The sequence below is a fragment of the Varroa destructor genome, unplaced genomic scaffold, assembly GCF_002443255.2.
Source record: "Varroa destructor unplaced genomic scaffold, Vdes_3.0 BEIS01000003.1, whole genome shotgun sequence".
NCBI classification, from domain to species: Eukaryota; Metazoa; Arthropoda; class Arachnida; order Mesostigmata; family Varroidae; genus Varroa; species Varroa destructor.
This window is the reverse complement of record NW_019211456.1, coordinates 15179735-15205273: the sequence shown is the minus strand read 5'-3', so window position 1 is coordinate 15205273 and position 25539 is coordinate 15179735. Positions and strand designations below refer to the sequence as shown.

At 38.3% G+C, this 25539-nt stretch overlaps 1 protein-coding gene and 1 long non-coding RNA gene across 4 annotated transcripts in view; one reads left to right on the top strand and one right to left on the bottom strand.

The window, feature by feature from the left end:
• Nucleotides 1–4868, top strand: LOC147756571 (uncharacterized). The gene is made up of 3 exons (XR_015324733.1): nucleotides 1–241; nucleotides 882–950; nucleotides 3053–4868. It is a non-coding gene; the product is annotated as an uncharacterized LOC147756571 (long non-coding RNA).
• Nucleotides 4869–13665: 8797 nt separating this feature from the next.
• The window catches only part of LOC111247248 (netrin-1-like), a 95555-nt gene continuing 83681 nt past the window's right edge, over nucleotides 13666–25539 (bottom strand). For 2 of the 3 annotated variants that reach the window (XM_086983746.1, XM_022797934.2), the window contains 4 exons: nucleotides 22517–22564; nucleotides 21823–21954; nucleotides 21414–21605; nucleotides 17778–21125 (listed from right to left, as the gene is read on the bottom strand). In XM_086983746.1, the coding sequence (XP_086839872.1) occupies nucleotides 20995–21125; nucleotides 21414–21605; nucleotides 21823–21954; nucleotides 22517–22564 (503 nt within the window). In that variant the 3' untranslated portion in view covers nucleotides 17778–20994. Of the gene's footprint in view, nucleotides 14242–16235; nucleotides 16391–17777; nucleotides 21126–21413; nucleotides 21606–21822; nucleotides 21955–22516; nucleotides 22565–25539 lie in introns of those variants that run through there. The other variant, XM_086983747.1, reaches the window with a different exon arrangement.

Here is a 25539-nt window from a genome sequence, read left to right as displayed (position 1 = left end):
TATGGTTCGTCAGTCGGCTTTACGTGCAGTATCAGACTTCGGCCTACGTTCACTTGACTGTCCCGTATGCAAGCTGGCATTAGGGTTCGTGCAACTTGCAATGTTTTCATTTACCTACTCTCTCATTGGACAACGATCAATGTCTGTTGAAACGCCGGAAGTAGTGAATAGCCGTCGGCAACAAGCGATCTGTTTTTTCTGAGTCGGTTTTCCTCATTGTACTTTCCGATCAACCAATAAGGTTCGTATTAACTATAGGCAATAAAATTTCAGATTTTTCTTGATCTAAGTTAGATTAAGTCGGCTAAGCATAAATCGATAGCAATTGCTTTTTGGCTAATATAAGCCAGCCATTCTATCTACGGTGTTGCCATAAGATAGTAAAAAGCGTTTACCTCATACTTATGATAGTATTTCTGCTGCCTCTAACTATTCTGAAGTTATACCACAACGGGAAAAGACACTGAACTTTTCTTATCTACAAAATATTGACAGTCTAGAAACGATCATCTACCCTTTGGCAGCGTAGCAGCACGAGAAACAAGAAAGTAAGAATAGTTCATACATAAACACATTCTGTGCAAACAGCTTTTTTCCAATTGTTACGACTTCTGCCAGTAAGAGAGCAATGAGCACGTTAACGAGAAATAGACACATTTATTAGAAAAACAACGATTAATGATTAGTAAATGAACCTAGGTACAATCAGAGTGTTCTTCATTCAGAAATCAGAAAATAAAGATCTCACCGTTTCAGCTTGCAATATGATAATTTCCGTAAGCATTAGCGTACACATTTTAATGGGTATTTAGACGCCGAACACGAACAAAGCTACTTACGATATACATAGTTTAAGGTTTACATGTTCTTCTGTTTTTCAGTGCAAGAATAAGAGAAATACACGCATCAAATAAAGAAACTTCAGAATTAAATGCAACTACTTTGTGCAAGTTAGTGAACCTCCACTGTGCACTACTTTTTTTTTAGATTGTAATTTTGTAGTACATATAACGTTTCGTGTATATAGCAAAGGCGTTTGTAGGTTGTTTTAAAAAAAGTATGAGTTAGACACGAGAGACAATAAATTCAAACTAAAAAAGAAGCCAACATAGATAATTAGCTGGCTCCTCATGGCGACGGAAGCCCTTTTCAGTGTTGCCAAATTAAATAAAGCTGAATTAGTCTACAGATATCCGGCAATAGCTTCATCCTAAAATAGAGCAATTTATCGAATATAGTACTTCATTTGTATACCATTCCTATGGTTCATCGTTGCTACTCCGTCATGGGCCTTTTTTGTATTACAGCAATTTCGATCGCTTTTCAGTTTGTTGGGTCGATACCAGGAAAAAGTGTTTTTTTTTATCGAAACTAAATGCTCTTCTTGAATAAACTAAATCTTCAGATAACCTCATAAAAATATCTATCCGAAAAAATGACGTAAAGTCATTATTTAATATACATTATCCATAACTTGCTTTCAAGAACTATTACTAAAACGATGAGTTTATCTAGCCAGCCATGGTTACGGACTTGGAGAGAATGAAGATCAGCTCTAAAGGGAATACGGTACAAAAATATTTGGAAGTTGAATAAATACTTCAGTATGAATAAAAATATAGTTTTACCTTGAAAAAAAAATTAAATATTCGTAATTATTTCGATGATAATGGGCACTCTAATTAGTACATAATGCATATATTTCAATGTCTGTTCGCAGGCTTGTAATGTGTTGGATATAGCCATATTTGTTCATGTGCTGTACGCAGAGGTACAGAATCATTTTTAAAGTTAATGCTGTTATTATTGGTAGTTGTCGAGTTAGTAGAAAGAGTGATACCATATGGGTTGTTACTGTGCTAGTGAAGCTGAATGGATCTAAAAGCATCGGCTTGCAACAGTTTCTACTTAATTGTGTCGTCTCTCTAGTTGTCTGGCTACAGAATCATATTAACAATTCAGTAGTAGGAATATGAAGAGAAGCTAACTCTTGTTATCAACAAGGTCAATTGCATCTTCGAAGCCTAGAGTCTTCATTGCCAAACGGGAAAATGTACATCAAAAAGCCATAGCACGATCATGAAAAGTCAGCGCATTTGATAGTTCAGTTGAACAGACTATTATCTGTCCACCGTTTTCTTCATAGGACACAATCTATGACCTCCAGTTGCGTCAAATACCTTAATCATTAAATTTGGTCCGCTGAAACAACTTTTTACCAAAAACCTCGTAAAGAGTCACAGATCCGTAATCCATTTCTTCACTACTATTTGACAATATTTTTGAAATGCCAACAGAATTTTCTCTTAGTAGACAACAGAAACAAATACAACGCCCTAATACGTCGTCTCCACAATCTGGTATTTCTATGATAGATATTAAGATTCAAGTTAAAAATTAGTTGCTTATAAAGTCGTAACTAAATCAGTAAATGTATAGATTGTGCCATCTTTTTGGGTTATTCCTTTTCAGCTCTCTCATGTAAAACCTAAATCTATCGAGTTCTAAATGCTTCTCGTTACGAAATTGTCTGCATTTGGTACTCACTTTATAATGGCACAAAAGGCCCCCTTTGTTTTGGCCGATTCAAGCCATACATAATTCTGTTGTATTCAGTGTCTTTTTAATCGTAAAATCATAGTATTAAGCGTAGTTCATTGTATTAATACATCGTTTAACATGCTCATAATAAAAAAAAAGTTTAAATGATCCTGGTTGTCTATAAGTGTGACCCACCAAGTCCAAATCGATGTTGATACTCTTCGGATCAGAATTAATTTTTTTGATATTCGTTCATCGGTACCATTATTTAGAACGCCTTGTGCACCTTACTAATTTTTAAAGAAAAATATTCGTCGTGCACTGGCAATGGCTATCCATGGAGCACCTTAACGTGACTTTAAGCCTTCTCGCATGTTCTTTTGCATATCCCTAACGAATAAAAAATATTACTATTTATTTAAATCCTTACTACTAGCCTAAATATTTTTGTGATTTAGAGCTATTTCAAAACAATATATTTGCTTTGGTTAAATTGTGTTCTTTGTTACAGAACGTGATTGTTGAACCAGATCGTGTACGAATAAGGTCCCGAGTGAAGTTTTCAAATTCGCGCGCCAAAAATAAAGATTCGTGCATGGAATCCTTAGTTGAATGGAATATAGTATGTTTACACACATAAGTCAACAGGTATTAGATGGATTAATATTATATATATATTATAACAATTGGATTCTAAGTACTGGCTGACTTTCTCTCGAGAACTGTTCATGTCCCACAAACGTTTTACATGAATCGGTCTGTAACGAAAGATTAAGCCAGTAAAATTAAAAAAAAAGTTAACTAACTTTAGCTATGCAACAGTATTCCTGTAAGTGATGATAATGTTGTGTGAAAACTATGGTTTTATCTGAAATTCAATTTCTACGTCTATTGTTACGTAATACGATTAAAGCTACCTGTGTAACGAAGACCAGCCAAGTTGCCAAGATTTGGATTTGCCGAGATACCAAACAATGTCAGTGATTTCCTTTATAGTGATTCACCCAGTCATCATCCATTGCTTAGGTGCTAGAGCTAAAACTCGGGAGGTGTATTTCGTTAAAGACATATAGACTTAATTCGGAATTACTTTGCAGTTTCTCAATTGATTATCCGGCGGTCCGAGTATATATATATATATATATATACATATGACAGCGGACAAACATTTTTTGAATAAAAATTTTTGAAGTGCCCACCTTTGCAAGTCGATATTTAATTAAAAAGCAAAAAAAAAGTCTAGCTGAAGAAAAAGTTGACTGACTGATCTAGTCTATGCAGTGTATAAGAGATTGCGTAGCTACTTAGCTCAGTTATTTAGTTAGCCAAAGTTACTTAACTTATTCAACTCACTGGGTAAGACTATTAAGTACAGGTTATATAAATGTAAGCATTAGCTCAGTCCCTAAAAACTTTTGGCAGACGCTTCAAAGCGTGCATGCGATAGTGAATTATCATTAATATTATTGGTCGCAATGGCCGATTTGAGCCAGCAATGTTGTTAACTCTAAAGCGATTCTAAGTTGAACCTTTCCCTATTATACGATTAACGCTACAAAGCGTAATGAAGTTAGCAACCTATGTTAGCCGCGTCTCATTTCGGTATATTTTACATGTATCGAAAGTAGCATAAAGTTTTGACGAATCTTTCTTGTGTCAGAATCATGAATACACGAGAGAGTAGATTTATCAGTGCGGGCAACACTAAACTGAGCTTGATAATGTCAAGCATACATGAATTAAGTGCCTATGTCGACCATACAATCAAGCAGAGATGCTGTTAGTCCAAATTGAATCACTCACAGATACCATAACGAGCACTATCTTTACGAGCACTAATGACTTTCACGTCAATAAAGAAGTGTCTAGAAAATCATTGCACTTTCATATTCACTGACGAGTATATTTCTCGTGATCTGATCCGTAGCCAACTTACGCAGATATGACGGACTTCAAAAATCTCAAGAGGAAATCGATGAGTAATCAGACTGCCCAAATTATCTTTTAAAAAGACACTTTCTGCAACCTTTCGTAGATGAGCGAAACGCAAATATTGCAAAAACCGGTTCCAAAATTTATTAAAGATGTATCGTTAATGAGGTCATCTTTTGGCATAAATCATCGCAGAACATCGGAATCTCACTTCAGCATTTCGGAAGTCAGATTGACTGATGGTTATAGCTCAAACATCCGAGAAAACGTATTCTCAAAAATGACTTTGGTTACTTCCAAATCTGGTTAATGCCAGTGACGGTGACGCTAGCCCTAAATGGATAGCCTTTGCCACTGAAGTACACGAATAAATCGATATAACTCTTCCCATTTGACACGCTGTTTTCCTTACAGATAATTTGCTCAACAAAATCTACAGAGGTAAGCGGCGTTCTCTTTTATAGCATGGTGAGGAAGGCATTTGCTCAATGGGCTTTGGCTTTTGTAGTCTACAGAAAGGCTTGCAACAGGTTTCGATAAAACTCGTCATTGACAAAGTCGTGATCAAAGAAAAAGGCCATAACGACACCTTTACCCCGGAGGAAACACCATATACTGACCCTTTGTGAAAGAAATGGTCGCGCGACACTCAGAGATTTGTCGTCATGCTTCATGTTTACGTTCGTAAGAGTGCGGATCCTCAGATTGGAAACAGTATTTGATTTTTTTGGTTTTCATCAGTAATGGAAAGATATTGTTTTAACATATTGTTTTGCGATCTTCTAGTTACCTCCTGGATAATTTTATGCTTTCTCTGAGAGGGAAACTCACCACATAACGGTCTGATAGTAGTACGAAAATTAGCTCCGTGAAGAAGATGTTTAAATCTGCGGAAATGTGTAACTCCCTTTTTGATCGAGTATATACCTATAATCTCGGCGCTCTAGAGAAAGCCGATTTTCACTTGGAATCGCTGTTTAGCCTGGGCATTAGGCAGGGAACCATTGGCAGTTATAATGGCGAAACGATATCTGGTACCTTTGTCGATCCGAAATGTCTGTCACCACTATAGAAGAGTCATCCAGTGGACATTTTCCTATTGCCTCATTACTGTTCGTATCGACACGGAAAGAAGACATGCAACTCATTCCAGCCAACGTGTGAAGTTGAGCCGAGTCGTCTTCGATATGAGCAGTGATTTGTTCCAAAGGCCATGTCTCAGTGATGCTATTCACCTGAAGTTATTTCCGGAACTTCCTAGCGTCTTCCGAACTTTGAACAGTCGTGTTCGTTGAACACGTAGTCAATGATGGATTCAACAGCCGTTTCACGAAGAAGAAATAAACGAATAAACATTGCGGACAAGTGTCCAATAAAACCTTCCAAATCACTCGCTTGTCGTAGCTGGCAACCTGAGTGAAAACCGTCCGTCATAATGGATATCTAATCTTGCTACTGTCTTTTTTATTGCAATTCCTATCATTTAAACTAGTATTCTCAACACACATTAGTTTCATTTATGCGTATCTGTTCGTTTGTTGCCACATAACACGCCAGAATAATCGACGTAATTGTTACCAAAGTTATTACGTGTACCCATTATTCAACATAGTTTTGTTTCATGATTCTCTGATAATTGTCTGCTTATACAAATTGCTCGCTTTACACGGGCAGCTTCGACGGAAAATCCTGATAGAATGTTTAGTATATGATGATTCACTGAATTCATTTACTGTTGTTGTGACCTTTTTGGCCGGTGTTGACATTGGTTGGTCGACGCATAACTTCCAAAGTTACTTGATTTATTTTTTACCGATGAAGTGATCGGATTTTGAATCTTTTCTTCCCGAACTTTTCGCCTCGATGTTGAGGTGTGCAATCAGGTATTGGAATATGGCCTAGTAGGCCGTCAGAAAAGCGGATGAAGCTTTCAATCAACCAAAAATATCCCTTGCTCAAAACGTACGAATTGTTTTTCTTGGGCCTTCCAAGATTTGCGGTAAGTTTCGGTACTTTTCTCTTAAATGGCTATCATCTGTTAATTAGGTTGTGGCGTGATGAATGTTAAACGGAGATTGATACAACTACAATAGTCGTTTAACTTACGATAGCGCAACTTCTATCTAGTCCTGGTAATCGCACGCCACATTTACAAGTGCCTCGTATACTTTACCATAACGACCCAAAATCGTGTACAGCAAAAGCTAAATGTCCCCGTCCAATGTTGGTAATTCTACTGCAAAGATGTTCAACTAACTTCTCTCTCGTTTACCAAGCTGACAATCTCTCGTTCTAAATAGGGCCTCTGGCAGTTTGCGTTTGCCAGTAGGATTAAAAAATTTGCTTTTTCGACGACACAACACCTACATCGCCGATAAGCACCTTATTTGTTCTTTAGAGCTAATTTCACCCATGTTTGGTATTATTTTACCACTCATACGGAAGTAATAAGGAATACCATGTTACAAACTTCCATGTAAAATGAACCGCTAAAAATAGTACGGGATCGCACGCGGCCCCGGGCGACACACGATGTTGATTAGGTACTAATAACGAACCCTCGATGATTCGAGTTGTATTGTTCTTAGTCATTTTATCATTTAAAGCTGGATCCAGCGGGAAAGCAAGCGTGTCCATGTCCGGATTCGAACCTCGATCTCAATCGCAATTATCGATCAAGCTATCACGGTTGAACACAGACCCGGCACGTTTCCTATCTTCTGACATTACATGACGTCGTTAAATGCTGGGGACAAGTCGACTGAAGCACCGCTTAACAATGGTGTTAAACTAGAAACATTAGGTTGACACTGTGAGATCTAACACCCACCTTCCGCCAATATATTTAGCTGCCAACACTGGCTATTTTCGCATCGAACAGCTTGAACTAATCCGATGTAAATAGCGGTAGCGCGTATTTCTAATCACACTATGAAACTAGGGCCCTTGCTTGAGAAGGGCCTAAACCTGTTGCCTCCACATTCGTTGGAGTGATAATGAAGCCTGTTGACTTCTGCGATTGCATCTAGTAAGCACACCTAGTCAATGTCCACGTGACCCGTCTTGATAATCTCATATACTTATTATATCGAAATACAGCTATATTTGATACAGTTATCTAGAATACCCCCAACTAACATATGCACCCAGCCAACCCTATAAAGATGAGACAAGGCGAGTGCAGAACGTTATTTTGATTAACATTTGATGCAAAACCGAAGGCAGGAAACCTCCTTTACTCACGCGCGAATCGTTTCTACAATTTTTAAGTTAGTCTATTCTGGAGAGTTGTAAAACTTAAGTAATATCCTTTTAGCAAGCAAGGTTGAAGTGTTATTCTTCTATACTGAAGAGCACACGTAAAGGTCGGAGAGTTGATTTGAAATTTTTTATTTACATTGGAAGTAGGAGGCAAAAGCAATCTCGAACCTAGATCTACTGGCGGAAGGGTGCATACTAAGAATGCCAGGATGGGTTAAGCGCACAAGGAACTGGTAAATCTGCGTATTATCTGTCTTTTCAAACTGATATATTTTTCGACCTAGATTACTAAATCTAGCGTCCTTGCTATCCTCTCTCTATACTGAGATGAATACTAAAATTTAAGCAAGCCAAACTCCCCAGTTTCCCGTATCATCATAGTCATTCATCTGACTAGCGTCCACTTTGAACACCCCATACGACCCAGATGGACGTGGATTGCCACATGGTGCTTTCACCGTATAAATTAGCGCCGCGCAGCAGAGAATAATGCCAAGTGACGTCGATGACCTGCACTAATTGCACTCCGCTTCGTCGGATTTCTAGATCGCTTCCTTGCTAGAAAATGTTGGGTGTATGGCAACGGAGTCACTGCTGACCCAAGGGTAATTACTTCGTGCAAATAGATTAACACGACGTTCCTTTTCCTGCGTTGTTGAGTAGAAATTTTCTATCTACGACAGCACAGGGGCGCCAGCGCTGAAGGATCTACTGATCTGCTGCTGGCAAAACGTTTGAAATTTCCTAGGCGAGAAAATGTTATCGTGTCCTTAAATGAGAATGAGCCGACCTGGAAGGTTAGCTCCGAATCGACTCTAGGATCAGATTCGAAATAACACATATAAGTGTTATTACGCAACACGACCAAACTGCCAGCAAGACATTGTGTGAGAGAATGATCTCTTTTGAAAAAGGATGTAAAAGAAAATTACCGATGACATTTTCAGGACTCGAACGAATTGGCAAAGGTAAACGTATAAAAGCGGTGAGCTCCCAGTAATGGCGAACTTATGAAATTAGTGGCCTATTGTCATTGCGAGCGTGTGTTATACGGCCGGGAGATAGAATAGCAGTATAATTCAAAATGAGTGAAAAATAAGCACACTAAACGAGATTTTGCTTATCGATAGGTCTAACGTGAAGAACATCACCAGTAGCAAAGCAATTTCGATCTGGAGCCACGTTTATATTCCATTATTCAATTTTCTATTGTTGCAATTTAACATCACGATTTCGTTTGTGAGGTCTTATACGCTCAGTTCGATCGAATTCATCCTTTAGGTGTGTTATAAAGTTGAAAAAATGACACGTGTTTCTCGTACAACTACAATACAAGGATAGCTTTCACCTTGCCCGAAATAAATAAACCGTACACCAGCAATGCATACAATGACCAAATCACTTTTGTATAATACAGGCACTGCGCATGTCCGCTCTTCTCGCTGTTTCTCTATCCGAATGCTTAAACTTGTTTCTTCCTCTACGTTTATACCCGTTGGGCTAGTTATTTTAGTGATCGTTACACAAGCTACCGAATTTGCCGATACCAGACTTTGCCTAAAGATATATTCTAATTAACTCTAGAAAGTTGTAGTTGCTCGCATAGCGATTTGTGCAGTGAGGACACAACTTGTAATCAGCACTGTAAATTAATCAAATTATATTATATGTTAAATAATAATTATCACATAATATATTAAAGGGATCTCGTTTCCAAAGGTTGCAAGTATGTGCTGATTGAAGACTTTTGAAAAAATCGCTATTTGTTGAAACTATTTTTTGGGCTGGCATTTGGCCTAGAGCTTAAAAATAAGTACTATCGGCATATAAGTATTTTACCATACCCCCTAGAACGTAAAACTGATAACAGAGAATATATCACACGCGGACTTAACTACATGAGATTATTAGGGCGGTAATTAACGCGACCAGTAATTGAATGCTGAATGACTACTATTCTCTTAATTCAATTTCAAATCGTTTTTATTTTCCAATTAAAAAAAATTAAGTCTATGGGATCGCCCTTGCATGACTAATAAAGCCACTTAAAAAATTGGTTCTAAGCGATACAAATTAAATCACGAGGTTGCGTAGTGAACGAAGGTGAGCGGGTGCTCTTAAAAGAGGTCGGTTACTTATCCTTTCCAAAGATTTAAAATATGACCCACTACGAGGGCTACAAAAAAAATACAGATCTAGAAACGGTTCATTCTAGAACTGACATGAGCATCTCGTTCTCACAAAATAGCCTTGAAACTTCATCGATCGTTAACAGCAGGAGTTTTTTAATCTGTTGTGTCATAGCCTTAGGTAAACTTTATGTGAAACACAGAAATCTACAGTAAGATATTTTGAATAGAAATACAACGGAGAAGAGCTCTTGGAACCCCAGGGCATGACTGATTATTTTCTCCAGTGTAGCTAATAACATCCAATGCTTTTCTCTATCAAATACCCTACCGGAAACCAAGTGGATATTGTCGAAACTGCTTTTAAGGCGTTCACTCTTACGTTCACTCTACATACTAATTGTACCATAATACTTACACCTCTGCATCGTTACTATTACTCCGCCGGCCATCACGTAAACCTTTTGTTAGCTTAAGTAAACATCATACGATTATTATTATGTGTATAATAAACTAATTTTTCTAAAAACGGAAAGCAAAGAGTTCAAGATTCTGCAAAATGCGTCTAACTCATGGATCGTACTAATATGGCGTAATTCAAATACTTAAATTGGTATAAAGTTGTCTTTTCTGTAAATATCGTTAACATGCAGTAATAGATTTAAACAGACACAGTTTTTTTGGTAGAAAAAAGAAAGGCTAAAATTTCCCTAAAGAGTTGGTTAAATAATTATGTCCATAAGTGAAGCGCAACATATGTATTTATCTTTCCATCATGGAGCACGCAGTTTGAATTACTAATAAAAACGCTATGCATAAAACTACGCTCTAGTGGGGTTCAAATTATAATGCAAGAATAGGATAATTAATCTCGGCTATCTATAGAACTTTTGGAAAATTGTACCGCCCAATTTGAGTCTAAACTAGATATTTTTTACATTTTTTTTTTAATGTTATTTCCTCTTTAAATTTTTACCTACATGATGTCAAATATTTCACAATACAAGAACGATAAAATATTCACAGCAGCTAGAGTTCGGAAGTCGCTGTAGGATCAAAACCTTGAAGAGTTGATTAGGTTTAACAAAAGTGTAACGCGCTTTAATTAATTTTAAGTAATTTTTCGTGTTTTCTTGTGATTTGAAATACACTGTACAATGCCTATATTGAAAAAGAAAAAAATTGCATGGAAAAGTTGCGTAACTTTCGATCAACAAGTAGACTATACTTGCATATAATACACCAGATAATATTTGGTCGGCGCTGCGTCCACTTTCAACGATCTATAACTTAATTTTAACGTGTAATGTAATAATCAATCTTAAGTCAAGTTCACAGTGTAAATACCAGCATGGCTATTCTAAATTTGCTTGTTCTTATTTTTCCTTTATTGTTTCGGTGCAAAAGAGACGGCACCGGCACAGCTGAGTTGTTTCCTCCGTTTGATCGTTTTTTTGTTTACCTAAAACGCAGCATCGTCTATCGTCGAAATGAAGGCGGACGAACCATTTATGGTTCGTCCGCCTTCATTTCTTTCTCTCTCTCTCTCTCTCTCTCTCTGTCCCCCTTGGCCTCTCCCTAATTTCTTGCTTGTTTCGATAACAGTTTCACCAAACGAACCAATCTGAAAATCAATCTTTGTCAAATCAGTGATTTCTTTTTTTCACTCCTTAAGTATGAAGTTTGTCGTGTTAAGAGCAGACATCGAGTCCCTCAAGCGTAGTTACCTGCATTCGCATGAGCTCACGCTATTTTGCCCCGTCCACTTCGTACCACTCATTCATCTGTTCCACTACTGCCGCCCCCACCAGCATCGTGCGAGCACTGGCGATTTCACCGGCGACCACTCGCCAGGTGATACAGCGCGGCCACGGAAGAACTTCTCGAACGAGCAACCAAAAAATTTAATATTACGCTCAACGAGGCGTAAAACATTAGACAGACCTGACCATTGTCTCCACAAGTCTGAGCAAACAGCACAGTTATTATACGAACAACGACGGCGCCCCTAATTGTGTCAACCTAATTTTAATGGTGTTTTTGCTGTCGATTCTCTGCTCTGCTCTTCGCGAAACCCCGTTTACTTTTATTGTGGACTTATGGTCGCTATAAAACGTTTACATTACTTATTATTGAATACCGAAGATTTTTTCTTGATAGAAAGAAATCATGCGTTGAATCTTCGTAGCACATATTTTTTAAGAATGGAGGGATTGCCCTTAACCCTATGGTTATTCTATGAGGCTAATTAAAACAGGCATGATGCAATTTTTTCAACAAATCAACAACAAATCTACCCCATTATATATATATATATATTATATAATATTGTAATATTATAGTAGTCAAAGTACTTTATTAAAGTTTAGTGTCGAATGAGAAGGGGAAAAACTTAGCTTAGTTGTATTATACCTAGTATGAAATGTAAAAGAGTATACTGTATTTATCATAATGTAATATATTATAGTTCATATCCTGTAAACGTATAGGACTAAGCGAACGATTTTAGGCAACTTAATCATATACATATTTGAAGACTCCATTCCGTTCGGGTGATGTATCCGGTTAAAACGATATTTCGTGCCAGTTCTCTCTAATGCTACTCAGTGGCCATAAAGATTTGGAGAAGAGTTCGGTTTAATTAACCTATTTTCGCTGGTAAAAGGCGGCTGAATATGTTTTATTCTTATATTTAATTTTATTAGTTATTAACGACACAAAACATTTAATGGGAACGCCATCTATAGCTGATTGCTAAGCGTCCCATGATAGCGCGAAGCCAAAAACAGTGAGGTGACTCCGCCGGTGCGTGCAACCATGCGTTGAACTGCCAGCACGCGCGCACTTTTAAGTAATTTACTAGAAATCACTTAAATAGGTTCATAATTCACCTTGCAACATACGGCTGCTGAGCTAATCTGTACCCCAAGAACATTATGGCAGTAAAAAGCTCTGAGAAATATCACTGAAGTGCCTTTTGGGATTCCTGCATATAAAAGAAGTCAAGAAGGACAAATAGACCGTTATTTGTCATAGACAGACCACCGTACATGCGCTGAAATCTGCTCCTGATTATGTACTGTAACACGGTATTTACCTAGCACACAGCCTATCCTAATCTAATGACTCGAAGACGTACATTTATTCATTTTGTAAGTAATCAGGCAGAGTTGAATGATGCATGGTAAGATTAGCTGAGTAGGTATTGCTAGGGGGTGCAAGGTCAATTATTTGAAAAAGTCACGCAGCCTTATCATTAACAGCATTTAGGCTTCAAAGATTGAGAACACCAACAACAGTGAAAAACAGACGGCTCAAAGTAACATGCGTCCATCCGCCCTCGGCAATCCGCGTTTCAGAATCAGGACACCGAGAAGACCATGGTTTTTAGGCTGTACTGGTACCCTCCCGGATATCATCTTCAGATAAGGCCTAAAGAATATAGTGTATCTGGGGTCTTCAAGGTCTAGCTTTTGTGGCGTTTTCAGTAAGTACGTGCTCTTACTTCCACTACAGAGGATTCGCAACGCAATATAAACGAATTAAACATTCGTTTACCAGCCACCGCGGCTGTCCACGTATTGGATTATAGATAAGAAAGATAAACAATATATTATTAATTATGCTGCGTATCACACAAATAGTCATTACCAGAGTTAGTGGTGTCATGTTAATGAACGTAGCGTGGAACGTTAACTACACCGAAAACAAAGGTGATACAATACAACAAGAGACAATATCATTTTATTTCGATTTCTCTCCTTGTTTTTTTTCTGTTTTTTTTTTTCTTCAGTTAAGCATTGGAAAAACTCGACAAAAAACTTCCTCCATGCATTGAATTTAGAGCTGCAAAAGCTAGTTTTTAGTAAAACCAACTACTTCAATGTGTAAGATCGTATATAAATATGCACTACTAGCTTCTATTGCAGATATTTAATAATAGCACCATATATCTTTCACGGCCACAATCAGTAGTAGAAAAAGCTACGAGAGCTAAGTATTGCTTTCGAAATTGTTCGTTAAGTCTCTACTAACTGAGTCGACATTTTCAAATACCCTAAACAGGGACCTTTCCAACATTACCGTGGCTGAAAGTAATATAACCCATGCTCAACGGTGAGTCCATAGAACTTCTTTATTTATACGATATGACTATCATACGCTACGCCGCATTCATATATAGAATAGTATTAACGGTTTGCTTTTCGCTGTTGTTGTATATATGTATTATATGTTGTATATATGAAGCATTATTAAAGTCGGCAGGCAGCTTGGCGAAAGAAGACTTATCGAAGAAGAGGTTATCGAAGAATCCGTTGGATTGTATGTCACATCTTACCATTGAGATGAATATGAAAAGCCGTTACCCGTGTGGTAACTTAAATAACAAAACCTGCCGTTAGAAAAGCTAAGCCCGACTATATACACCTACTATACAACATGTGTGATTAAATAAATCTTGCCCCAGTTATAATAACAATTGCCGATATGAAACAGTGGAGAGTGCCGGTAAACACTGTAAAAACAAATAACATAGCAGACGACTGATTCGTAGTGTGTACATTCATACGTTCACGTAGATAACTAGTGGACGCGTATGATTTTCATGTAATAATACTTCGAATATATGTGATCATATTTATGGATTAGCCTCATACGATTATAAATGATCGATAGGCAATTATAAGAGATTAATAAGCACATTGATTTTTCAAAAAATGTTTTTTTTCTAGCTAGATGGCTTTAAAGTCTATCTTAGAAGGCGGAAATCTAACAATAGTAGATGCGCTAAAATCGTTGGTCTAAAAATGCCTCTAATCAGGCCTAAAATAAAATGCTTTCAATATAGAACGAATTTATATAAAAATTCACTATATTTTACAAATTTCTTACGATAAAGGCACAAGTGCTGTCCAGGCTCATAAAGAAAAAAAAACGTGCGGGCCAAGATATGTCGAAAGGAACGACTCAAAAATACTTTTGTTGCTTTCGTTGTGAAAGGTGCTCCTTGTAACGGTCAACCACTTACGATTGAAGTTGACGAAATTATGAGGATCGAAATGAGCAAAAATTAAACATTAACTACCAAATAGTTTTAAACTATTCGAAAAAATTGTTTAGTGAGTTAGTAAAAAGACATTGAACATTTGGTGAAGCGACGCAAGACAACTTAGTCAATCGTATTTCAATCTCCCCGATTGTTCAGAAAGAAAGAGGGCTGATTACTGCTGATTTACGACAAAAATTCGCAAAAAAAAAAGCGTGTTCCATAATTCATGCAGCCACGCCAAGCAAGATCGCGTTATGTGCTTGGTAGGATAGGATAGATACCGCGCATGATGGGCTTCTGTCCATTGATTAATTTAAACAAACAAGGTTAGCAATAAGTCATTGAAAATATCGACCGGAACGGAAGGGGCATTGTCTTCCGTCATGATAATGCCAGACCCTATGTGTCTTTAGCTACCCAGCAAAAATTGACAGAATTTATATGAAATGTTTTGATACATCTGTCGTTAAGCGGGAGACTTCCACCATCCGACTATGTTCTACTGTCTGTTTCGGACCCTGCAAAACTGCCTTAATACTGTTAATTTAGCCTCAATAAGGGGTGGAAAATCAGCTCACAGTTCTTCGGCCAGAGACAACAACAACGGTCATACGGTGATGGAATTATGGTGTTATCAAAACAATGGCAGAAGGTAGTTGATCAAAATGGTGCCTAATTAGTTTAATTATATTATTTAAAAAACCCCGGCTTCAAAATAGTTAACACTTTGTCGGTGTTCTGACAAAGTGTCTTCAAGTCTAACAGCGAGCCAGGTGAGTGTAGCTGCTGACCATATTTTCAGTTTTATACGTCGTCAAACAAGTAATTGTTACAACGCAATGTACGAGTGTCGTAAGAGCATTCTCCAAGGCGTTACTTCGGCGTATAGCGTTAAACATGCAGCCTCTATTCTCGAAGGCATAATAAAGATTTTGAAGGACGTCACACTTGTTCGTTGTAACGTTATCGAGTTAGCTTGTATAAGAGGAGAATCTCTCTGCACCTAGCAAGCAATTTTGAAGTAAATTCATTACTTGGATATAAGCAGCCTATGTCACTGAACTGTTAAATTTTCAGTAACACGTGCTCAGCGAGGTTCAGGCACCAAAGCGACAACTAAATAGAAGGCCTACCCTGGACGGCGTCGCGGCTATTGATGACGCGGCTATAAAGTGTTGAAGTACCAGACACCATACACAATCCAAGTAATATGTGTCTATTTTTTAGTAATAACGAGCAGTGCTTTAGTGGGGGCGTGGAAACCCCTAAGAGATAGCTGAACCACACTGTTTAATATTACAGATTATTCCAATGATAATCACCTTTATATCGTTCTAATAATTGTAGCCAATTTCTAACATTTTTCACTCCGTCGTGTCAACAACCATTTGCCCGTCTTGCAACGATAGGAAACGCAAATCACCGATGAAGCCAATGTTTAAGACAGCCAAGTACTCTCCCTCAATAGCATCGCTTCCTGAAAATCTCAGATATAATATACGTCTTATTAGCACGTAACTGAAGAACGTTTAGGAAATGTACCACATTTTCTATATACATATAATTTATTCGTTAAGTAAGAGAGTGAACATCATGTTGCAGCAAAATCATTTAATATGTTTATACCGCAGAGTCACCTAATCTTCGGCAGTTTTTTGGTTAGACTTTTAACAAATCACTATTATTGTTTCATTTCTTTATACATAATACATACTAAAACGACCTCTATGTTTTATGTCCAGTATTACCATGGCATAGTTAAGTCAGACAGCTGGCTTTCGGCACGAAACGAAGTCTGTTTATGTCCGGCTTCGGACCTAGACCACAACGTGTCCCTAGGGCTGGAAGGACCTAACGGGTCTTTTAGTACCGATCGCTTAGATATATCGTAATTGAGTTTGGGCAGCATAGCCGTAAACTTTAATAAATCGAGAAACTTTGTGTTTTCCTGTAGATGCTTACCGGGGAAAAGTGTGAAATGTTTGGCGGTCACTGCGCAGAGAAGTTGTACTTTCTATGGTCAAATTCGGTGGTTGTGGAGATTTTTTCGATACTCTAACAAACCAAGGAATGGAAATTTTGCCAAAAATGTTACCGTATTGCCTTCCTTCGTAAATGTGCTGTAAATTAGAGCGCTGCTACAAACATACCACGTCTACAGTGCGCCATCAAAACCATTATTTTGCCTGTGAGAGCACCTAAGAGTTAAAGCGAGCTTGGTCGAAAAGATTGGTAGTGTCGGGAAATTGCTATGATTTCTTACGTCTTTGAAAGACCTACGTTCATTTATGTTCAAGCCAAATACTTTATGGAACAACTTAAGAGCCATATTGCTATTTTGCACACATACGCATATATATATATATAGTTTTTTAGAATTGCAGGCTTATCTTTTAGAGAATGACAGTGCTTGAAATACTGGAAATGTTTGCATAGCTTTTAGATTATTATTATTTGAACTTAATTTTAGTTCACTAACTCGTTCTTAGCTACTTGAAGGCTAGCGGGGTATTACGTACAAATCGCTTACATTTGGACCTTCAGTAACGAGCTTTCTTTTTTACGCTGCGTATGCAGTGAAAAGGTTTAAAACAACGGATCGAGATCTTGGAAACAGACCAATCGCTCTATCTACGTCGCGCCTTAATTTATGTCGTTCTTAAAGTAGTCTAAGAGAAGCATTATATTTATCTTCGGGCCCGTAGATAGAGAACCCCTGCGGTGATGTAAAGAAACATTTCTTGCAATAACAAACGAGATAACTCCGTCATAGATAACTAAGGAAAATCAATAATTTTTATTTACACTAATAATTAGAATAATATTTATGTTAAAATGGTGAATTGTACTAGTACTGCTTAGAATAAACACACGGTTATTTTTTGTCAGGATAGAATTAAAAACGTATCTGTTTGCTTTATTATTTCATAATCACATTGTTGTTACCAATAATGCCGCTGTCTGATCTCCTGATATTGCTTTACGCAGCCTTCCCATTCGTTCAGTTTTTTTTTTTTCAATCTTAATAATTATCAAGTGGTCAAATCAATCGAACTTGATGAAATTCAGTTCATATACCATAACAGTCGTATACGAAATTCGGACAAATCTGTGACGAGTCAACTTATGCAATATTAACTTTAATTACTCTTTGTTATTTATGAGGCTATTGTTAACCTAACACACGCCGTTCTGACCTTCATGAGTAATCGTCATTCTATCACACTACGAATAATAGTATTACTACTGTAACGTGCAAATGCTTGTTGTTTTTTAAGCTCTGCCTCTTATTGACCTTACACTTCTCAGTTATTATATTATCTCATATTAGTTTAATTATGGTTATTATCTTCAGTATAGTATAATTAAGATGGCTGTCCGTCATCGCGGTCGCTTTTGTCATTAATCGTATTGTTACTGTTATTATGATTATTATTAGTCTCACCCCTATTACTTGTCGAGTAATACATCTAATGAATCTCCGAACTTATTATATATATATAATATATTGCTGATGGTGCTTGGACTTCTGATGCTTCAGCCTATCTAGGAAGGGTGACGATGAATATATTATTATTATACGTATTATGATTATTAGTAATAATGTTAATTATTATAATTATGACCGAGCTTTAGTTGGCACTCAGAGCATCTGTCAGTGTCCTTCTATTGCTGCGTAACTTGAACCGCTGTTACTTGTATTACACCAGACGCTTGTTTGCTTGAATGTTGAAATTATTTCTCGTAAATCGCCCCTTACGGGGGTGCTCTTAAGGCTGTGTCTTATCTAAGTTCAACTTCGATACATGTGATGTGGACCATATAGCGATTCGCCATTTAATTCCCCCATAAAATTAACGCTTTCTTTCGCTCGCTTTCGATTACCTCCTCAGACACACTCAAGACATGCACATATATGTGTTGATCTCAATAGCGAACATATTTACATTATGTACAGGAAACGTTGGGATGCACTCAGACTTGCTATTAGTCTCGGCATAATCATAGTTATTATTTTTATTGAATGTGTGCTTATAATTATATGCAATCCGACATTAATCTGTTTGCCTGTGTAATATTTGATAATCGTACTCGTACAGGGCGTAACTAAAACACGGCTCAGGAAGTGTTTATACGTCTGCCCTTTACTTTAGCGGTACTGTTAATCTTTACTCCCCATAGGCAGATCGGTTGTGGTGTCTTCTAGACAAAAAATTGCTAAAAAAAAAAGATGTTGCTGACCGAATCTTAGGATAGGTTTTCTGCCACTCCACCGAAATACTAATAACAAATCACAAAGTGTCGACATAACATACACTATTGTGTTCCTCATGTTGTTCTTGCGTTATATTCTGTAATAATAATAATAGATGCAGAAGCATCAACCAAGGACGTATGCCATTGCGTCAGGTCGAAGATGTGTTATTTGGAAAATTTCCTTCACTGCGAAGTTGCGTCCTCGTTAGTTATTTTGTTAGGTGGACTCCGAACATATGATTCGCTTCATAGTGGCAGGAACTTGCAGGTTACTGATCATTGAGTAGACAAAAGAAACTTTAATATTGAGTTTCTATTGTATCGTGAAGGTCTCAGCAAACATAATGTCAACATGGGTAGATACGGACAGCGGTGACGGCCATTGGAATGGAGCGTTCTTGTCGTACCGCTGACTGAGCTGTGTGTGTCTCTATGTATATATTGCACACGGAGAGACACGTAAAGCTTGGATCCTATCAAGTGCGGAGATGCACCGACCGCTTTGATCCATGTTAGAAAAGCAGTTAGATTGTTATTCCGGTAATTGGCTCGTATCCGTGTTGGTGCTTGCAGGTTTGGAAAATCATCAGCATACAATAGACTGTCACTGTTTCAATACTGATCCATAAGTTGAATTAGGTATTGAACATCTCGTTTCAGAATTAACGATGGCCACTACAGGACATGTGGCAAGAATTCCCTGTCTGCCTGCTTTCCGTTGATGGCAGAACATGTAGTTACATGAATGCAAGGAGTGTAATTGCAAATGATTGTATTGGCTACAAACGTTGAAAAGATCAAAGCATATAAGAACTCGAGATGACGCTTTTTCATGCCGTACGTATTTGTTCTCTAATTTGTAGTCGCATCTGTACTTTCAGAATCCGTAATTTTCCTTGTCGTGGTCTTACCCCGGTCATGTGTTAATGGCGATGACCGACACGAATGCCTTATCCAGACGGCAGAGAAGGGCCTGCCGCTGTGACCCTTGCTCGTTCGAGATTCGAATAACTAGTTATAACATGAATACTATCTGTCGACGCTGAACTTAAATATATATGCAGCCATTCCTGTGATACCATACTCTTTTGGTATGAATCCTTCACAACAATAAATCGATTTCACCGACCACGTTCTCTTTATGTGCGCACAACGTTTCAATGAAGCCATTCGTAACCAAAACTACCGTTTACACAAATGGCTCTAGGCTTTAAATGATACTTTGCAGCTTGTGCCTGGGTGAACCCAAGCTGCAATCAATTAATTGTATACCTGATAATTGGATACTATATTATATGTAACACACAAGCGCGAGTGCTGGTTATTCCATATGTATTTATGTAACACTGCGAGGTCTTTTCATCTATGCTGGATTAAGTTGGAAATGAAACCGTGTTAGAACATTTTCGTCTAGCTACCACTATGAAGCCATGTTGATCATATCTGGTTGCTTGGATGGATCCCCCTTCGAAAAACTCGAACTGTTAATTGTCCTTAGCTCACTCAGGGAGCTTTTTCTATTAGAGGTAGTGTGCAAAGGAAATCGCTGCGCTTTCCTGATATCCTGGGTTGGCGTTAATTGCCCGTCGGATGCGCGTCTCAGTTGCTTTCCATAAGGCGGTTCGCGCAGTGACACAGAAAAAACCAGACGATGACATAATATTCTATTATAAGCAGCCGTGAAGATGCTCTTATTTCGCGCAGCATACGTACAAATAAATGTGATGATATTTAGATAGAGCTTTATTTTGCTGAAGTACAGCAGCACTGATCGTTCAATGGTTTCATCATAAAATGGCAACGACTCTTTCTTTTTGTCCTTCTTCAGTTCTTGCACCGCCTTTGACGGGAAGAGAACTTCCTGAGACGTCTTCCGATGCTTTCCTTGTGGTCAACTACGACGCTGTTACGATCGGCCGTCATACTCATTAAACCACCGTGCATCTGATTTGAACCTGTACGGAGAGAACAAAAAGTAGTCGTTTTGGGTAACTTGACCTTGCGATGAAGGGGCTATAAATTGTAGCTGAGGCTTTCAGAACTTCTCAGATCGGAAATACTAAAGAAATTGATTGAAGGCCTTCGAAGGTTTTTTTTAGTGAAGTACAGTGTAGTACAGAGCTACGATTTGGAAAATTCGATGAGCAGGTAATCAATGATTGCGAAGTATATTGTTCCGCACTGCGCCATTCTAGGCATTGTCTAATGTTAATTTGACCTTACTATTAAAAATGTTTGCTTACCGAGAACGATGTATGATCCCTTGATGCGTATCTGAGGGCATTTGCATCTAAGGTCCGCCTGCGGAACCCAGACATAATCCTGGCCGCCTTTGCGTACCTTGGACGCGCCCCACTTGAACACGTCATGCACCTGCACGGAGAAACGGATCCAATCTCCAAATGCTTCTTTCGATTGCACCACGACATGTGCAGCTACGAATGTACGTGCAAAAGGATGAACTTCAGTTTTTGCATACGAATAATTTCTAATAATAAGAATCTCTAAGAGGTCCTTTTGAAATGTTTTCTTCTTCCAAGTAAACTAGCATAGTTTGCCATGGGACCTTTCCAGCGGTTAGATTTATTCGACATTTGTTGTTAGCGACTGTTTGCTTATCGTTTTCAGGAATAGTAATGAATGCGTATTTACCATAGTCCCGTTTGCAAAATTTGCGAAAAGTCAAATGCGCGCTCTCCTGTTGACAATCTAAACAGTCATCACCATCTTCCTCGCTGCCGACATCCTCATCGTCTTCATAGTCGTTATCACCGCCAGAGTTCGCTGCGTGTACACGCAGAACCATGTAACTCTTTGTGCTATACATTGTGGCTAGAATAGTCTATTGTTTAATGCCCGAATAATATACGATTGAAAGCGTATCTTTGTGGCTACACGTTAGAGTACGTGAGATCCTTTTTTATAACGAAAGACAGCTATGGCCCAGGGCAATTTTATCTGGGTGATTTTATAGGAACTGACGATAATACGGTCTTATTCTATAATTTACATTAGCATATTGAAGCACTGCGATTCTTTTTACCACTCTTTTTACTAAAATCATACGTTTCGTACAACCCCTATGAACGTCTCATGGATACGTAACTACTGCCATAAACGCAGCGCTTTTTGGCTAAGTAACAATCATTATATACCGTTCTATACCACAGATATTAAAAACGTGGTATCAAACAAACAAAATAAGAAAAAAAAATTAAAAAAAAGAAAAAGTAAATACTTTTTCGTTTTTACATTTGTGTACATTTTTCGCTTTACGCAGTGACTAGCTTTTTAAAAGATTATAACCAAACTGATAAAATATTCTCTATTCTTTTATATTGTTTACCTGGACTGTCTGCGGTCATCAGGGGTGCCTCGATCAGCTGTGGAATCTCTGCAAAAGACAAAAAGCGTAGCTTATTATAATATCATTTCTGGGTAAAATAAAGCCTTTTAGAGTAATATTATAAATACTTTACATAAGCATAGGGATGAAGTACATAAACATACATTATTTTCGAATGGTAGAAAATAATTACCAAATATTCCAATTTTGCTAATGCAGTGATCTGGGATACCTGAAATTTCATTTTGATCCTGTTGAATTTCCCAGTTGACTAATGTCCATACTTTGCGCCTTGTGACCACGAGCCATTAATTTTCTCAATTTTTTTGTCCTGGGTAGCTCGTAATCATTCGACCAATATAAGGGCCATCAATTCGCAAAATTTAACAGCCATCCGACCGTGTACAGGTAGTGTCCATACGTAATCGTGCTGTTTAAAAGCAAGGTCTTTTCCCCACAGAAAGCGTCTCCACAATGCTTCTTTCAGCGTTCTGCTCTATTACGAGGTAAACAATGACGCCGCAGTCACATTATATTAAACAGTAGAACGCTGCCTGTCATTCAGCCTTGCGTTGTACTAACGTACACTAGCCACATTTTGAGATTTTCATCGATTTCTTGCTCGAGATAGGAGTAAACGACCCAAATCCACTCTTTTCTCCCGCGGTTATAGCTTCTAATAAAAGAAAAAGCCGGATCGCTCACAATTTCAAACTATGGCAGATATTACTACATAACTATTATATGTATGGTTACGTGGACTCGATGACTTTGGATGGCGCTTTGGCTTTCGTAAAGCTGATTGTTATAGACCAAATGGCCAAATAACGGTCTGTAAAAAGGCGGCATTTGTAAGTCGAGCTGGATTGTCGGCACTATCCTGTAGGTCCACCAAAATAGATTTTTTCATACCGCACAAAATGAGGTTCGCTAACGAAACATTGTTCAACACCAATTTTATTCTTCACAAAAGATCTTGAAGATTATTAATTCTTAAACATCCATTAAAAAGCTCATATTTTCTGTAGATAAGCAGCGATATACTAGATATCTGTGAACGCATTCAGCAATCGCAAACATTTATGATATTCATAATAGAAAATTATATGATATTAATATTTATGAATAAATAAGCTTGCCTTACATAAACTTTCAAGCTGTGTTAATAGCCACCAAGCAGAACCGATGCAGGCTTTTGGGCAATTCTATATGGTACTCAAGCGAAAAGTTTATCAAAGATCTATTAAATTCGCAGAGTCACGACTTGGTGTCCTTAGGCAAAATTGGTTACCGTTCTCTAACATTCGCATCTTCCCGATACATACACCTTTGTTTCATTTATTTTTAGCAATTACGTGACAGTGCAAAGAGTAGCTCTGCCATTATGATGTTTATCTATTTTACGCAGAAACTTTTACCAGCTAGTTTCAAGGCCCGCATTGTCGTTGGTTTCCATCGGAAAAAAAGGTTTATTTCTCTACATTTTGTTGTAATGTAACCAGGATTTAGTTTCTATTTCTGCCGCAATTTTCCTTTACGTATGTACACATCTTCTACGATAATGGAAACGTACTTCGCTCGTTCTAGCTTTCATTTGTAGACATAATTATTCAACTATAATACACTAGTACACGTACACGATTGGATCACATTGAAAGTTAGCACACTATACGCCGTTGTCCGTTATGACAGCCGTTGCGTCCGATGAGAACCCTAGTTGCGCCGTCGTAGAAATCTCTCCTCCAGCCCCTAAATTCGTTTCGGTCTCTCATGCTACTTCTGCCACCGCAAGCTGTGACCCGGCTCCTTGTCACGATGGCGGAGAGCCCGGGTAAACCGTTCCTATTATTTTTCCTGATTTGCCCTCCGCGCCCCCATCTGTCGGTCACCCGCTGCCGTTTCTGGAAATCCCATTCGCACTTTTCCTAACTGTTAGAATAGCGGCAATGGCAGCAGTGGTGGTAGGTACATCGCAGGAACAACTTTGCTGGAACTGTGGCTTTTCCTCCTGGACCCTTGCTTCTACATAGCGCCACATTTCCCCATACTCGGTCGCTCGTGTTCTCCTCATTGCGTCACACTCGCCTCTTAGCGATTCTCGTACTTTGAAACACATTCATGGCGGCTTGCACTTTTATTTGACGGCACGCGTCGTACAAACGACTGCGGAGTTCCGCTAAATTCGGGCTCGGGGTCGGACGGGGGACGATTTGGCGGTAGGGCTTCGCCTGCCTGTGCTGCAATGCGCATTTGGATCGTATTGTTCTCACTTTTGGGGGGCATCTCACTGGCACTGCTTCACTTTCAATTTCCTTTCCTGGTTTGCCGTTCTATCTTCTAATTTGGCTCGTGCAGTTACGAGGAGTTCTGAAAAGATGACGAAAGCAGTGCAACGACGCCGCGGCAGAGGTATAATGAGCCCTGTTGCTATTAGCGGTGCTGTTGCTGTGACTTTTAAAGGAACTTGCAGGCGGAAAAGCCACCCGTACCGAGTCAAATTGAGAGCTCACCATAAACCTCATGCATCTAGACAAGTTAGTCGCCTCGTAGCCGCCGTCGGCTATCCATTCAAAACAGACAAGTGACGCTTGACGTATTTTACCTTATAGCAACATAAAACTCTCATACATGAAACCTTGCCAGGCGTTTTGAAAATCGCCACGCCCTTACTACTTCTGTTGTTGCTCATGACAAGTCTATAACGCCAGCAAGCTTGTGCGTCGTTAAGCCAGCAGTTGATATGCGAACAAAGAAAGCGTATAGGGAAAAAGTATATTTTCTCGTTTGCATTAAATTCACATTGCATATGAACCCAGCTTTGCCACTGACGATTGCCAAAGCGGGTGACAATTTTCTGCATATTGTTGAAATATATACTTTCCATTTTTCTAAACGCTCTAATATCTAATCCCTTTTGAATATGTTTAAGCAGTCTAATATGTATAAGCAGTCTACTGCTGCAGAAGAAGGCGTGTTAGACACAGGGTTCGAGTTCATGTTTCTCGCAAAATATCAGAATCTAA